At 43.1% G+C, this 16,064-nt stretch overlaps 1 protein-coding gene across 1 annotated transcript in view; it reads left to right on the top strand.

The window, feature by feature from the left end:
- Positions 1–16,064, top strand: part of LOC310858091 (solute carrier family 23 member 2) — a gene marked incomplete at both ends in the record, with an annotated part of 77,601 nt that overhangs the window by 1,787 nt on the left and 59,750 nt on the right. Inside the window, 4 exons of the mRNA XM_083764149.1 lie at positions 4,382–4,528; positions 8,755–8,912; positions 14,267–14,459; positions 15,339–15,520. Coding sequence (XP_083620275.1) covers positions 4,382–4,528; positions 8,755–8,912; positions 14,267–14,459; positions 15,339–15,520 — 680 coding nt within the window. The remainder of the gene's footprint in view (positions 1–4,381; positions 4,529–8,754; positions 8,913–14,266; positions 14,460–15,338; positions 15,521–16,064) is intronic.

The raw sequence follows: 16,064 nt of genomic DNA, 5'->3' as shown, positions 1-16,064 counted from the left end.
AATTCAAATTACATTAATCACAGTTTATACAGTTTATATGCATTTTAGCTCCCGGCAGCGTCACGTAAAAAACAATTATGCACTTGGTAACTGCTTTTTGAATTTTGGCATGCTGTTAGGTATGGGCATAAGGTTTTCAAAAACCATTGCAAATTAATTTAGCTCGCCCCCTAGTGATCGGTTTGCAATGAATATGAATAATGAATATGTTTGTTTTTCGTAAGAATTAAGTATGTTATTTAGCACACCCACTAGTAACATAATCCATTGAAAAATCTCTATCAATTATTTGGGGTTTCAAATACTGACATATCTAATAGTGGTTTAATTGCAAACCGACCACTAGGGGGCGAGCCAAATTAGTTTGCGAGGGTTTTTGAAAACCTTATGACCATACCTAACACCATGCCAAAATTCAAAAAGCAGTTACCAAGTGCATAATTGTTATGATTTTTTACATATTAAATCCCAGTTTATACTAGGCATTTTAGCCACCGTGGACACCATCTTGAAAACGATGCCTTTCCGGTTGTTTGTTTTTCCTAAGATTTTAGTATGTTATTTAGCACACCCAATAGTAACAGAATCCATTGCAAAATGTCTTTTATCAATTATTTTGGTTTTCAACCATACCGATAAGTGAGTCTGTGTAAACAGACCACTAGGGGGCACTCCCAATAATACGTTTGCACAGCTTTTTAAAATCATTATACCCATACCTAACACCATGCCAAAATTAGAAAAACAGTCCCCAAAAGCCGTATCTTTCCAAGTGCGACCCCAGCTATAGTCTCTTCAAAATGAGACAATTTGCCATCTTTGAGACCTTATAAAAGTCTAAACTTTGATCACGCTAAGAAAGTGAAAGCAATCCGCGGCGATGTATCCCCTGTAATGAGAATCTGGCTCAAATATGGAAGGCTATGGCCTCACTCACACCTTTCGATCTAGCATACAACATTGATGTATGCTAGATGTAAGCAAGATGTACAGTAAGTGTCATGGCCGCCCCAATGCATTTCCAATGGAAGTCACATGGTTTGATACAACATTTTGGACTACAAGCTGTTGTACGGCTTTCGGCTGTGTTTCGACTGCCCCCCTCCCCCTCATACAACACAAATGTTGTGACTCCCATTGGAAATGCATTGGGGCAAGATGTTTCACACCCTTTGTATACAACAAGCATACATCAGTCTGTTGCGAAGGTGTGAGTGAGGCCTATCACATCCGAGGCAGGCGGAAGTGACCCGTCTTGTAAACTCATATCGCAGATTTCTTTGGCACTGGCGCCACATTGTGGATTAAAGTGGTGGGGCAGCCTCTTGGAAATGTAGGTTCCCACACAGAGATTCCAGACTAATATCTAGGCAGTAACATTGGTCTGGCCATGCCAGGCTAAAATCAGCATGACACACGCCAAGGACGGATTAACCCCCACGAGGGCCCCTGCATGGGCCAGTATTTGTTTGGGGGCCCGCATAGCGCTCGTGCGCGCAGCATTTTCTGGGTTTTAACATTTTGTATCATCTGATAGGTATTTTTCATTTGTAGATCTGTTATTTTGGTGTATGAAGCTCATGTTGCCCTGTGACTTACATTTTATGCCCTGTGTCCCACTCATTTCGGCCCCAGCGTTTAGATAGTAACACTTCTCCCCTAGCCAGCGTGGGTAGATAAGAATTGTTTCGTTTCCGATTGCCATAACACCCAGTCTCTGAAACAACATGTTTTTTGCCCTTGAAGTTAGTATTCTCTCTAGCAGAATGGTATTATACTAACTGCACTCATAGTGACGTCCATGCCCTGTCTCCCGGTTCCACTATTGCATATCCGGACTATCTCTGCCCTGTGAGATAGTTTCTGTATGCAATACACAGTGACGTCTTGCATTATCTGTCCATTTGTAAACAAATATGTTTTTTGGGCTTTAGACTTCCATAACTCCAGTTCCCAAAAGGCCCAGCTGGCCCCAAAACTTGGTCTGTGTTCTTAAGCCCTAACCACACCAAAGGGTCACCCTGCAACTCCTTGGGTCCAAACGGTTGCAAGGAGTTACCGCTAAAGCCGTCTCGACCCTTTGGTGTGGTTTGGGCCATTGAATTCCATGCGTTGAATATAGGGTCAGCGTGGGTCAACAAGACATATCGCACCGCAGGGACAACACTAAAGCCGTCTGGACCCTTTGGTGTGGTTAGGGCTATAGACCCACACATGGTACTGGACCTGGTTTTACTAGGAAATGATGATAGACCCCTACCTCCGAACACAATGTCGCGCAGGTTCTGTGGACCATCGCTGCAGTGTTATAGCAGTGTTTATCACTTCAAATGGCCATACACACATCGGGGATTAACCCATTTTGGTCGGGAACCCCTTTTGATGTTATGCTTTAGCTATTGAAAAATAGCAGATCTGCTATTTTTGAAAAATCGAAAACATAGAAACATAGCTTTTTCAGAAAACTGTCAGGATGTAGAAGACATTTTTAGAATCTGATCTCAGGTCAGAATATTAAGTATTTATATTCTCTTCTATTCCATTTTGTCCGCAAGAACCCACAGAGCATTCTACAGTGACATAACCAATCATCGGAACGGCACATTTATACACTTACATGGTGGTTTTCATTCATTTTCCTTCTTAGTGGGTTGGACATGTGCATTGACTAAGCAGATTTTTTTACTTTTCCCCCCAAATATAAGCTGTTAATTAGCATTGTTTTGTTAACACTAGCACGTCGGAGCAGCCGTTCTGACCGATTTTGAGATTTTAAAGTAGATTTTCTTAGCCCATGAAGTCCAGAGAAAGTTCCCCTTGCATGACTTTGTCTAAATATTCGATTGAAATCATCTCTGTTTTTTTTCCTCCCATCTAAAACGTTTTGGAAATATGATTTTAGGCATAGATATACCTACTAGGTCTGGCTATTTCGGCCAAATCGACCGCTGTCCCCCTTTCTCCCCCACTCGTCTAAAGATCTTCACAGTTCACACCTCCCTCTCCAGCTGGAGACGACATTGTTGCCTGCACGCACGCACTTTTCTTTTTTTCTTCCCTCTCTTATAAATAAATTATTATACACCCAATGAAAATTTACACTTCACGGATTATAGGCCAATTGGAATTAGAACAATCGGTTGAAAATTGGCCGAGAATAGCACAATTTAAATATCAACCTTTTTGTTGCACTACTTGATCATGGTGGCCGCACCGAATATGGATCATCTGCAAGCTCACAAAGCGCTGTCATGCAACACTTGGAGCTTTTAGATACACGGATGACAATAAACATTTCACAGAATATATACCACTTTGCATTAAAACAATTGGTTGTGCATAGGCTGCATAGGCACTTGTGAAACTATAGCCTAGATTTATGGATGTGGCGGACTGGTGTTGCGCTGTTGTGAGGTGATCTTGGCGTGCGGAGATCTGCAAACTCAACACGGTGAACACGCATATAATAATATAAATGAGGGCTGAGGCTGATTAAATTTGCAAATAACGGCCCGTATGTAGGCCTGCTGCTGTGGATTAATTTGTTCCACAGCCTATTCTGGCATATAAATATTGCCAGCTCTTTGTCAGTCAAAAGAGTTCTGTCCGTCCTTCTTTGTCTGTAAACTTTCCTACAAGCGACCCGTGGAACTGATTTCCACGCACGCACGGCTTTCCTTTTTTCTCTCTCTCCCTCTCAGGGAGGCATGTAAATGTTCATGGATTCAATAACTGCGCGATGTTATAAACAGCAGCTGAGCTGGGGTTTCTCCTCAACAGTGGAGACAAGTTAAATCCGTCACATGCCCAAGGAATCGACAGTGATGTCACATCACTGCCGATTCCTTCATAATGGCGTTCTGTTTCTGCTGCTGTGCTTCATGCTACTTCCTTGTTGCATAGCAGTGACATCACAGTCTAATCCTTGCTTCCTTATCGTAGCATTTCACGTGTGGAGTTTATATTTTTTATCACCAGGCTGCAGACTGTATGTAGCCTATATTTTCGTTCGCGCTGATGAAACACCAAGGGAGTATAATTTATAATGCCAACATTCAGGTTGAAATCATGATATAACTTTATGTTGTGATAATAAGCAGCAGTAGCCTCAGTCATGAATTACATGTCTTCCGTTCCGTGTGCAACACACTGCCGCCGAATGTGACATTTACAAGACAATGGTAAAGTCGGGGGGGTTGACGACTTTACCATTGTCCAGCTGGAGAGGGAGGTGTGAGTGAAGATCTTTAGACGAGTGGGGGAGAAAGGGGGACGGCGGCCGATTTGGCCGACTGGCAGACTGAGTAGGAGTGAATTCTTTTCAGACATGCTAGTTAAGGAAGATTGATGAGTGTTACTGTTTTTTCTTTTTTTTTTAAAGGGCCCCGACAAAGGTACAGACCCCACAACTGCAGACCTGGAGGACAGTCCCACAGAGTCCCTGGACGATGTCGATAATAGTCAGAAACTCGTTTACTCTCTCAACGACAGACCGCCGTGGTACCTCTGCATCCTGCTAGGCTTCCAGGTACGTTCTGACTCCTCACACCTTGCTCTAGGACGCTTTGATTGGATTAGTGGGCACTTGACACAGTCGCCCACTGGTCACTGTTCTAACTCCCCTAACCACAGTAATAATTCTCAAGAAAAGCCAACAAGCCCAACATGTATAGACTTTATTAGAGAGAGAGAGAGAGAGAGAGAGAGAGAGAGAGAGAGAGAGAGAGAGAGAGAGAGAGAGAGAGAGAGAGAGAGAGAGAGAGAGAGAGAGAGAGAGAGAGAGAGAGAGAGAGAGAGAGAGAGAGAGAGAGAGAGAGAGAGAGAGAGAGAGAGAGAGAGAGAGAGAGAGAGAGAGAGAGAGAGAGAGAGAGAGAGAGGTGGAGGTCGACACTGATCTGCCATTGCATTCTTCCAACTATTAAAAGATTTAAATATTAATCTGGCAGCTCCAAAAATAGCAGATGCAGACCTGTCTATCAAATCATGTACTTATAGTTATAGTCATTGCCTACATGCATACCATTGTTAATAGGCCTACGCCTACTACAGCTTCATACTCCACAGAGAAACGCACAATTTGCGCAACACAACGGTCCAACAACTGCCTGCGTTCAGCTCATTTAGCCAGCCAGGCACCATGAGCATTATGGTTTATGCATCATCACATTTGGCCAAACCAAATAGTTTAACTCTTTATCTTTAGTCTATTACAACCAGTACGCAGACAAGAGTAGGCTACATCATTGGCACCGCGGCCAAGTACTATAGTCTCTGACGCACACACCAACATTGCAAGGGGTACAGTGTGCAAAGATGCACATCACGGCCAGCCAGCCCTACCTTTTAAATCAATGAGCGTCTGTCTCGTCTGCGCTTTTCTCCGCCACCATGTCGACGATGCGTTGTCCAAAGACGGTATAGTCTCTTCCATCAAAATGTTCCATATACCATCAACATAAAGGCAAGGTGTTCCTGTGATGTTTTGCTACTTTCTATTTGGAGGAACTTCGTTCACAAGCAACTTGGGTCACCAACAGTAACTTGTAAGAAGCCTTCTAAGCCAAGGTTATATCGTTACGTCATCCACGACCACGACCTCAGCCGCGACATTATTATTATTATCATCTCAGTCTGACATTCTCCTGACTCGGTGAAGCCGCGCTGGGTGAAACCGAAACACCAGCAGCAATTGGTGCTGCCAGTCTGCTTTCCACATCTTCCTCCTCTCTGACACCGACAACACTCGCTCTTTTCAGTGCAAACACCGTGGTTCATAACTTCAAACATTTTTCGCTTGCATTATTCTACTGGAAATGTCATGAGACATGAACGCAGAATCAATCTATCTCGCGCCACCTTGTTTCGAACTGAAGTGGCTACGTATCTATCTCGCGCCACCTTGTTTTGAACTGAAGTGGCTACGTAAGTCACTGAGTCAGACCTTTGCTGGTAGAACAGATCTACAAGCTAACAACGCGCCACCAAGCAACGCGTTGTTAGCTTGTAGATCTGTTCTATTTGCATGCGCAGTTGCGCACACATGGAAGATACCAAGTACACTCGCCACACAGGGTAAACTTTATATAGATAGGGGATTAAAACACTATGAAAAACAAAATCATCAAAATATTTTTTAAATACAAAATTCAGCAAATTAAAGTTGTACAATCCCCCCAAGCCAAATTTAAAAAAACATATCCCCCCCTCAGGCTCAAAAAATAATTTAATGACCCCCCCCCCCCCCCCCCCCCTTTTTGCACCATATCAGTCCCTTATATGTTTATTTGGACAGGACAATGCATATTAATGGACGTAAATACACCGGATATAGCACAGTTGCTAATTTTCATCCGCAGTCCTCACAGGAAACACGAAACGGAAAAACACACCTAAAATAATCATAAATGGTTGCAGCTTTGGTTTTCAAGCAACCATTTTTGCAGATTGTATTTAAGAGGGAAATGTAGCACAGTCCCTTATACGCAGAGGAAGGCCATTCCATGCTACACAACCCTGTACTGAGAGGACATTTTGGCCGAATGGAGACCTGTGCTCCGAGGAGCACAGGTCTAGTTGCTACTGATTCTGGCTGTTAAACTGGCTGCTACTGTATATAATCCTACCCTTGTGAAGTGTGGCTTGAACAACACTTCAATAACGACTTAAGTTGGCAACCACCTTTTTCACTAGCCATGGTTCATGACTCTCGTATTCATACGAGAGTCATGAAGAAACTTCACCCTGTTTTTTGCGCTCGCTGCATTTACAAGATTTCCGTATATATAAACATTCAGATTTCAAATATAAAGTACTCACAATTTGTCCCACGGGTGTTAGTTAGTAGCAGCTCCAGCGATTAGAATTTCTGCATCCCGCGTTGTTTAATAAAAAGCATTTTTATCCGAGGTGTTATTTTGCCATTGGCTTTCAACTACGCGCCCCTATCGGTCGGGAGGAGGGTGGCACTCGGTGTGTTCGATATAGGTACGCTGACCGCCCTGCCAATACAGACTAATAGGCGAGTGCGCTCCCGGTGTGCAACTGTGGATTTCCCAAACGAACCCCGTTTGAAAAAAGTAGCCGGGGAGCTTGGACAAAAATGCTTTTTATTAAACAACGCGGGACGCAGCAATTCTAATCGCTGGCGCTGCTACTAACTAACACCCGTGGGACACTTTGTGAGTACTTTATATTTGAAATCTGAATGTTTATATATACGGAAATCTTGTAAATGCAGCGAGCGCAAAAAACAGGGTGAAGTTTCTGCATGACTGTCATGATAATCATCATGGCAGTCATGTTCCAGGGCTACTTTTTCACGTTTTGTAGCTTTGCAGAGTTTTGTAGCTTAGTGTTGAATGCAGTATTAGTCTACTAGCTGTGTCTAGCTGTGATGTATTATTTTACTGTTGTTGAGAGTGAAGAGCACGAGAGGTGCGCAAAACTATGGGAATACAATAGTTTGTTTTTTCTGGGGACGCGTTTCTGTGACTCCCTATGCTGCTGTCTTCTGAAGACCAGTAAGGCTAGATCACACAGAAGGAAATTTATTGCTTCAAGCGGCATCCTATGTGGACTAATAATAAGTATGTCACGGAGACGCTCAGAAGGTTCTGGGTTGAACTTCACAGCACAACAGCCATGAGATGGGACTCATACAGTAATAATTAGTTACACAGGATCTCTGCAACGCGTGTTCAAGCACCAGCCATGCTGCCTATATGGGCTCAGAAAATCTAAAATAATTGCATTTGTTTAATAATATGTCAAACTCATTAGTATTTTTTTGTAATTCAATAAAACATTACCTCTTTAACAAAAGCATGTCATGCCAGGACTAGAGGTTCTATTGTTATATGGCTCAATGGGAAGATTGCGATACTAACATTGTCGGAAAGGATACTGGACAACTTAAGCAATAAGCCACGAGAGGTCTCAGATTACCGGGTATTTTACACTGCCTGGGAGCGTAGGCAGACCCGACGCGCAGCGGAGGGTCTTCTACCTCCCAGCCAGTGTAAAATACCCGGTAAGCTGGGGCCTCGAGTGAGTGGCTTATTGCTTTTCTAAAACGGTTACAAACATATAGCAATATTAAAACTATTAAATTCACAAAAGTATCTACGCTTTGTGCCACCAGAGCGAGCAACCCAGAGCCAAAACACTTCCTTGTTTTGCTCTGCAAGTAGCCTATGTGACGGGAGAATAGCGCTTGATGTATTTACGGGGCTGCCTGGAGCCACACATTCACAGTCATATGAGCCGGGCGGTGCTTAGACGCCCGCACGGCATGTGTTTGTAAGGCAATCAAGCGCTCCCCTTCCCCAGTTCAGCTACAAGGCTGCAGTTTGATACAAAGTGATTGAAGGAGTGGGTTGTCGGTGAAATTTACACCGGTCACGTGACGGTAACCAGCCAATCAGAATGAAGTATTGGGACTACCCGTTTTAGAATCGCCATTTTACCATCTCGCCGCAGCGAAGGTTCTTCATCAATGTCTTCATCGTTATGCTAACATGCTGTCTTCATCAGTGTAGTACTGTATGTTAACAGTTGTTATAGTTCATTTCCAAAGTGATACAATTATTTTGTGAAATTAAATGGTCAGCTGTACGATGATAAACGATGCTTTTCCCAGCAAGCTTAATTATGTTACAGCTACAGATGTATATAGTGACCAAAATAAAGACTTCTCTTCTGTCTTCCTTATATTTCCTCTATGAAAACACTATTGTCATTTATCTGTTTTCACAGCACTATATACTAGCCTTTGGAGGCATCATTGCAATCCCCCTGATCCTGTCGGAGCCTCTCTGCATCGGCGACAACAACGCTGCTAAGAGCCAGCTCATCTCTACCATATTCTTTGTGTCGGGGTTGTGCACCCTGCTCCAGACTGCTGTAGGAACAAGGTAAAATGCACACATGCACACACACGCACGCACTCACGCAAGCACATGCTTTTTACTAACACTAACATTACAAAGATGCCCAGAACATCGAGATGAACCTGTGTAGTTTATGGCTGCTCCAACAGTAGTGGCAACATAAAAAAACCCCCAAAAAACGGAATGTCAAAATATCCACCGCGGTAGCTGAGACCAGAGCCATATAGTAATGGTTGAGACAAAGCAGTGAAAGATGCATAACGTCACAGTCTTACCCAATCTTTCTGTTTTATGAACACAAGGCTGCAGTACTTTATACCTCATACTAATTATTAGTATGAGGTATAAAGTACTGCAGCCTTGTGTTCAGCTACGTCAGTTCCGCCTACAGAAAATACATAAGCTGCGACCACGAGACCCATTTCTGGATTCGTCTATATGTTATGGGGGGGGGGGGGGGGGGGGGGGGGAGTTTTGGGGGGGTTCCGACACTTTTTCACAAATAAATTAATATCAATTAAACTATTCAACATTTCTCTTAGCAATGAGCAAGCACACCATTCCCGATGAAGCCGGTCGATTTGACATATGGCTCAAGTTCTGTTTTGGAGTAATAAAGAAGCGAATCTGGTTTTTCCAACAAAAGTCTCTCCAAGTCAAGGAATTAGTGAGACATGCTAGTGTTAACCACAAATCTAGCTGATTGGAAAAAGTAATAATACATTTTATTGATATTGCACTTTACATTTGAAATAAATCTCAAAGTGCTACAGTACAGAAACAAATACATTTGCTTTTAAAACAATCTAAAAAAAGGCGGTTTAATTATTAGGCTTTTGAGTGGTGCAACCATAGGGTGCAGCCACTCCAATGCCCAGCTATGTCCCTCCCTCCGTGTGTGTGTGTGTGTGTGTGTGTGTGTGTGTGTGTGTAGGCTACATTTGCCCATCACTCTAAATAATGGAGTCAGTCAGAGTTTCAGAAACTTTTTGAACGGAGGCCTCACTGCCTGCGGAATAAACACTTTCACTTTGAGTCACCCTGAGGTGGTTCATCTTAAGACCCCGCTACAAGATCGGACAAAAAGAGGGGAAATCCCCCAATCTTTCCAAGAAGAGCATCAGAATATTTTCTTCAGTGAGGATTCTTTATTGACACTTATTTTTTATTATTCTTGTGGTTTTTTTTTTACGAAAAGGAATATTTTATATTATTTATAAATGTTTATTGGGTTTTTTACAGAAGCATTCGTTGTATTCAGCCTACCACCATGCAACCATTGAATGTCATGTAACCAGTTACTTTTCTCTCCTCCAACAACTAAACTCCACTGCCAGAGGGTGGCAAAATCAACGTGTTACTAACTAACTGCCATAACCTACTCACCCACAGCAATGACATAACCACACAGTGCTGCGTACCATGGAGTGGTTTGTGCAGCAGGTTCATGCCCAGACACAGCAAGGGTTTGGCTGAGCTGTATTTGCACACCTCTTGGGTTATAGGTCAGCTAAGCTCATATGAAGATTTGCACGGCTGTAAATCATTCAGGCCTGCCAGACGTGGGTCTAGTTGAGACAGCACACATGCATTTAGGTGGTTTTGAGCAGTGGTGGATGTGCTCCCATTTTATTTTTTTATTTTTTTTACTTAAAGGACCACTTCACCACTTTTCAACATATCTTCATATAATAGGTCCTCACTAATAATCATGATAAAATACCACAATACCACCATGTGTCTCATGGGAGGGCTGTGGGCAGTTCAGAAAAAGTTTGGGATTTGTTCTAGATTGTAATGACCCTGGTACCGTTCCATCATCTGGGTGTGTTTTAATGTGTGGTTTTGAAGACTATTGTGCAATCTGGGGGAGCAGCCAATGGGTTCATGAGACAGGGCCTCTGGGAATATATCTGGGAATAACGCGTCTATAGCATAGTACACACACACACACACACACACACACACACACACACACACACACACACAGTACACGCACACACACCATCACTATCAATAAAATGCTTTCACACATAGACCAGTGGTCGCTTTTTTTAGGAATGTTTTTTGAGTGGTGCAACCACTCCAAGGAACAGCAATGTCCGTGTCACCTATGTGTTCACCCATGTGGTCACCCACCTATGTGTGTGTGGGGGGGGGGGGGGGGGGGGGGAGAGAGGGGAGTTGCACCACTCGGTTCACACAGGTGTGATATTCTTTTGTAAATGTTTTGAAATAGTAATATTTAAAAACTAAATGTAGGAAACCAAAAATAAAGGGACCCATAAAAATGTGTCTGCAACCCACACATGGGTACCGACCCTGTGTTTGGGAACCAGTTCTGTAGACCGGTAGGATACATCATGCTATTCCACACACACATTTACCACTGGCCTACAATATGTATGGATGCACTGTACACGAATGCTTCTTTTGAATTACCCTTTTATATTTTTAGATGGGATGGATTAGACAGGTTTTATATACGTAGGCCTAAAACCTAAAACATGTCCATCTCCATCTCCATCTCAAACCGGAGGTCATTCCAGTCCAGTGAGTGCAATCATTTGTTATGAGAGTCTCTGTCACTGAATAGCAGCATTGATGCAGTGTCTTCAGTCCAAGTTCATGGCTGTAGCCTATACTACAATTCATACTCGTAATTCTTCTTTTAAATACATATAATAATTATAATAATAATAATTAATAATACAGCTGTTCCAATTGCATGGTCATGAAAGTTAACTTAAGTATAATTAAATCCATTTGAAATTAAATACAAGTTGCTTTTCACGATTCCAATTCAAAATATAATGTATTTGTTCGTTACTGTTGTGTGACATAATAGAATGACTAAGTAGGCCAGGGGCCAGGGCATGCATGCACGAAAAAGTTCAAATATGCAATGTGGCCCCTGGAATGAGTTTGGAAATATAGTGGCCCTCTCCATCAACGTTGCCCAACCCTGGTCTAGGCCCACTATTTTTGCAGTTGAGTGTCTGCTGGTGTGTGGCCCCTACGAAAGTGCTTTGTAACAGAAATGTAAAATATTTTTTTTTACAAGCTACATTTTACTAGCCAGTTAAAGCCAGTTAGTTAGTATTTGACGCTAATCGGTCTAAAAGCACCAACTTTGGCCCAGAGGACATGTTTAAGACAGACAGCACTCCCTGCTGTCGGCAGGGAGTGATTACCAAACCCTGAAAACGGCATTGAACCAAGAGCCTGACTGAAAGAAGATGATAAAATGCAAGTTATGAAGATCTTGTGCCACCCCTTACCTCTTATTTTTATTATTATTTTTTTTTACTATTTTGAAATACCTTTTAAAATAGTTCAAATAGCCGATCTACAAGCTCTCTACGTGTCGATGTAGATCGGCTAGTTGAACAATTTTACTATTTTACTATTTTTTACATGTGTGTGTGTGTGTGTGTGTGTGTGTCAACATTTGTATTTTAGTTCAATCTCACGATAGTCTACAATGTTTTTTTTTAAACTTTTTAACAGGTCCTTTTTATTTTGGAATGTAACCAATAATGTGTCACACCATACGATGAATGTGACCTATTAAGACCTGAGGTCGATTCTACAAATGTCTTCTACATTGTTTTTTGATAAACTTATGTTGCTATATCAGTGGTTCTAAAACCTTTTTATGGCAAGGACCCCCAAAATGATATGTATTCGGCCGCAGACCCCATCGCAAAATATGTTGTGCCAGGGACCCGCAGAAGCAACAATTTGAGTTAAGCATAGATGTCTGAGATATACAGTATATTCAAAGATCTTTCAAAAATAGCAGATAGCGCAGCATGAAGTGACACGCAATGATCTCGTTTATCTGCTATTTTTGAATAGCTAAAGCTGTACAATTATGCTTTTTAGCTCAAATCTGTTTTAATTGCTTAAAGGAGCATTCAGTGATTTGGGTGATTTGGAAAAAACCCCGGTCCGCCCCGGTAACAAGATGTGCACATGCACACTCACTACAGTGGGGGGACACGCGACAGGCCAACAGCATGCACACCGCCCCCACTCGATCGTGATTGGCGGAAGGCCCATCTATCCTGATTGGATGAAGGCCCATCTATCCTGATTCTGGCCTCCTTGCAAAGGCTCCTCCTCCTCGGCACATAGTTTGTCTGTTTTGGCTTGGGAAATCTAGAGCTAGAAAATCTAGAACTAGACCTGGGAAATCCAGCAACAGCTGTGCGCATAACCCTTGCATCCACTGATGCCTGAAGCTCATCTAACAGGGAATCAAGGGCCTGTGATATCTCTGGCTTAATGGATGCGAGCGTGCGTGATCGTAGCTCTGTGCCATATCGCTGCTTCACCAGTCTGGGTAACTCCTCATGCAGTAGGCGGAGTGGTGACAGTTCCTCATCTTCTCTCACAGCCTCTCCCATATCATATGACTGATACCAGAGTCTTTGTGCAACAAATTGTCCTCCATAAATGCCATTAAGCACTGGAATAAGTCTTCTGGTCTCTCATTGGGTTCCAATTTAATAGCAGAAAAGTCAATGAAGTGTGCTCCTGTGCACTGAAATCCATAGTGCTGGCGGATAGCTTGCCATATATTGTCAATACATGTAGAATTTCTCACGATGCTTTGACGTGAAATTACAGGGCAGTAATTGGCTATTTGCCCCAGCATCAATTCCAACATGCTCACTTTTTGTTCCTTTGTGCGGCGCTGAGCGCGGGCTACGTCATCCTCGTCGTCAGTGAAGCCTCTGTGTGGTGACGCTCTAGTCTTCTTCTCCCAGACTGCGCCGTCAACAAGGAACGGAGCGAACTCACTGTCCAGTAACAGCGTATACAGGAGATTCTGTCGCCAGTTTTCAAACGAGTTCACGTTCTCTATTTTTGTCAAGCACCATTGTTTAGGCGCTCTGTGTGACGTCGCCATAGATAATGATCCTCTGGCGGTAGAAGTATATCCACAGTGCGGCTGTCTCTTTACTTGGTATACGATCCTCTTTCGGTGCGAGACGTAAGTCCGATCGCCAGTTTAGGCACAGGGATATCCAAAGGAGCCACAGACACGAGAGGAATGGTAACGAACGTTTAATGGTAAACTGACGGGAGGAAATGACGGTACACAATAGATCCGGTCACCTTGGGCTCAGGTGCCTACAGTATATGCTGTTGCCATGACACTGTTGCCATGACAATACCCAACCCATTCCTGGCGCTGGGCCACCTAGCCAAAAATGAAACCTAAGGTTTTTTGACCCCAGGGGTTAACTGGGGACAGGGAGGAACTCCTTATAATGGTCAGCACACTCACACACAAAAAAAGAAGTGATATTTGAATTAAGTGAAATCACTGAATATACCTTTAACCCACTAAATGTGATGATCCACAGGTTACCAATCCTCCAGGGGGGGACATTCAGCTTCATCACTCCCACATTAGCCATCCTTGCTCTTCCCAAATGGCAGTGTCCGGAGCCTGGGGACCCTGGGGCCCCCGTCATGGTGTCCGTGCAGCTGGAGAATGGAACCAGCGCCCCGATGCAGATTAGCTCTGACGAGGTGTGGATGTCACGGATGCGTGAGGTACCTCATTTTCTCATCATTTCCTTCTACTGTTTAGGTATATATGTAAAGTTACATTAAAGGAGTATTCCGGATTAACCATTTTCTTACCTTATTGTTATTATGTCTAATAATGACTAACGAGTTAGTTAGTTAATGGAGCTCATACATTTTCATTGATAACGAGCACCTTATCGTCGATCAGGCTTATCGAGCCGGGTTCTTCTCGGGGCCACTATTGAGAATTATTTATTATTTTGTGGAAAGACGGGAGACGACAAATTCTGAACAGAACCAGTATCTTTTACTATGGCCTTCAAATTCAGTAGCTACTTTACTAACAGACGGAAGGCAATTGAAATTTTACTCTTCTGAAATAATATTGAAGAAACTGTTAACTGGTTAATTGCGACTGCACGTTGTATTTTCTATGAAATTGTACGTTTTTTGTCCATCAGTCAGTCAGTGTATCACTCAAAGTCCCTATACCCTCATCAAACCCTGTACACTCAAGATACTGCCCCCGCTGCCACCCTTAGATCTCCATATATGGAGCTGACCTGTTCTGACATTCCATATGTTGATCTGACCTCATCTTACCCTGTAGTGTACACTCAAGACACGCTCCATATATGGCCAGTACAGAATTCATTCCATTATGTTGATCTGACCTGGCCCCCCATGCAAAAGCGCTCGCCCAGCAGTCTGCTGTCACCCAGGCGGATATGTTGATCTGACCCCCCATTTCAAAGCGCTGGCGCTTGCCCATAGTCTGCTGTCACCCAGGCGGATATGTTGATCTGAACCCCCATTCCAAAGCACCAGCGCATACAGTCAGTACAGTATGTAATATGCAATAAAACAAAAGCAATAATGTATGTATTTTCTTGTCACCTAAAGATCCAGGGAGCCATCTTGATCTCGTCTCTGCTCCAGATCGTCCTGGGCTTTACTGGACTCGTGGGCTTGGTGCTGAAGTTCATCGGGCCTCTCGCCATCGCTCCCACCATCAACCTCATTGGACTCTCATTGTTCATCGAGGCTGGGAAGAAGTCCGGAGCCCACTGGGGAATAGCAGCCCTGTGAGTGGAAAGTGCAAGTTCATTGCAGTGTCTTTAGTACAAGCTATACTTCACTGGAAGCTCAGGCCTTACAAAGAATAATCTCTAATAGAGAAAACTACCACTCACAGATCTGTCCTTTAACCCATTCTGACCTGAGATCAGATTCTAAAAATGTCTTCTACATCCTGACAGTTTTCTGAAAAAGCTATGTCAGTCGTTCTTCGATTTTTCAAAAATAGCAGACCTACGTAGCGTGCCACTTGGTGGCGTGCTATGAGCTTCTAGATCTGCTATTTTTTAATAGCTAAAGCGTAACATAATGCTAACACCAAAAGGGGTTCCCACCCAAATGTTTTTGGCTGGGGACCCCCGAAAATGCTTTGGCCATGACCCCCGCCCCCCTCCCCACCACCAATAAAAAAATACCTCTACAATCACCTTAATAATAGAAAAAATACATCATAAATAAATACTGAAAACAAATATAATCCTCCTTGACAGCCATCGACCCCTATAGGGGCTAATGGTTTCTTTATTCGTTTATTATTGAAATTAACAGATC

The sequence above is a fragment of the Protomyctophum parallelum genome (assembly GCF_964188405.1).
Source record: "Protomyctophum parallelum genome assembly, chromosome: 4".
Lineage (NCBI taxonomy): Eukaryota > Metazoa > Chordata > Actinopteri > Myctophiformes > Myctophidae > Protomyctophum > Protomyctophum parallelum.
This window is presented reverse-complemented; position numbering and strand designations above follow the sequence as displayed.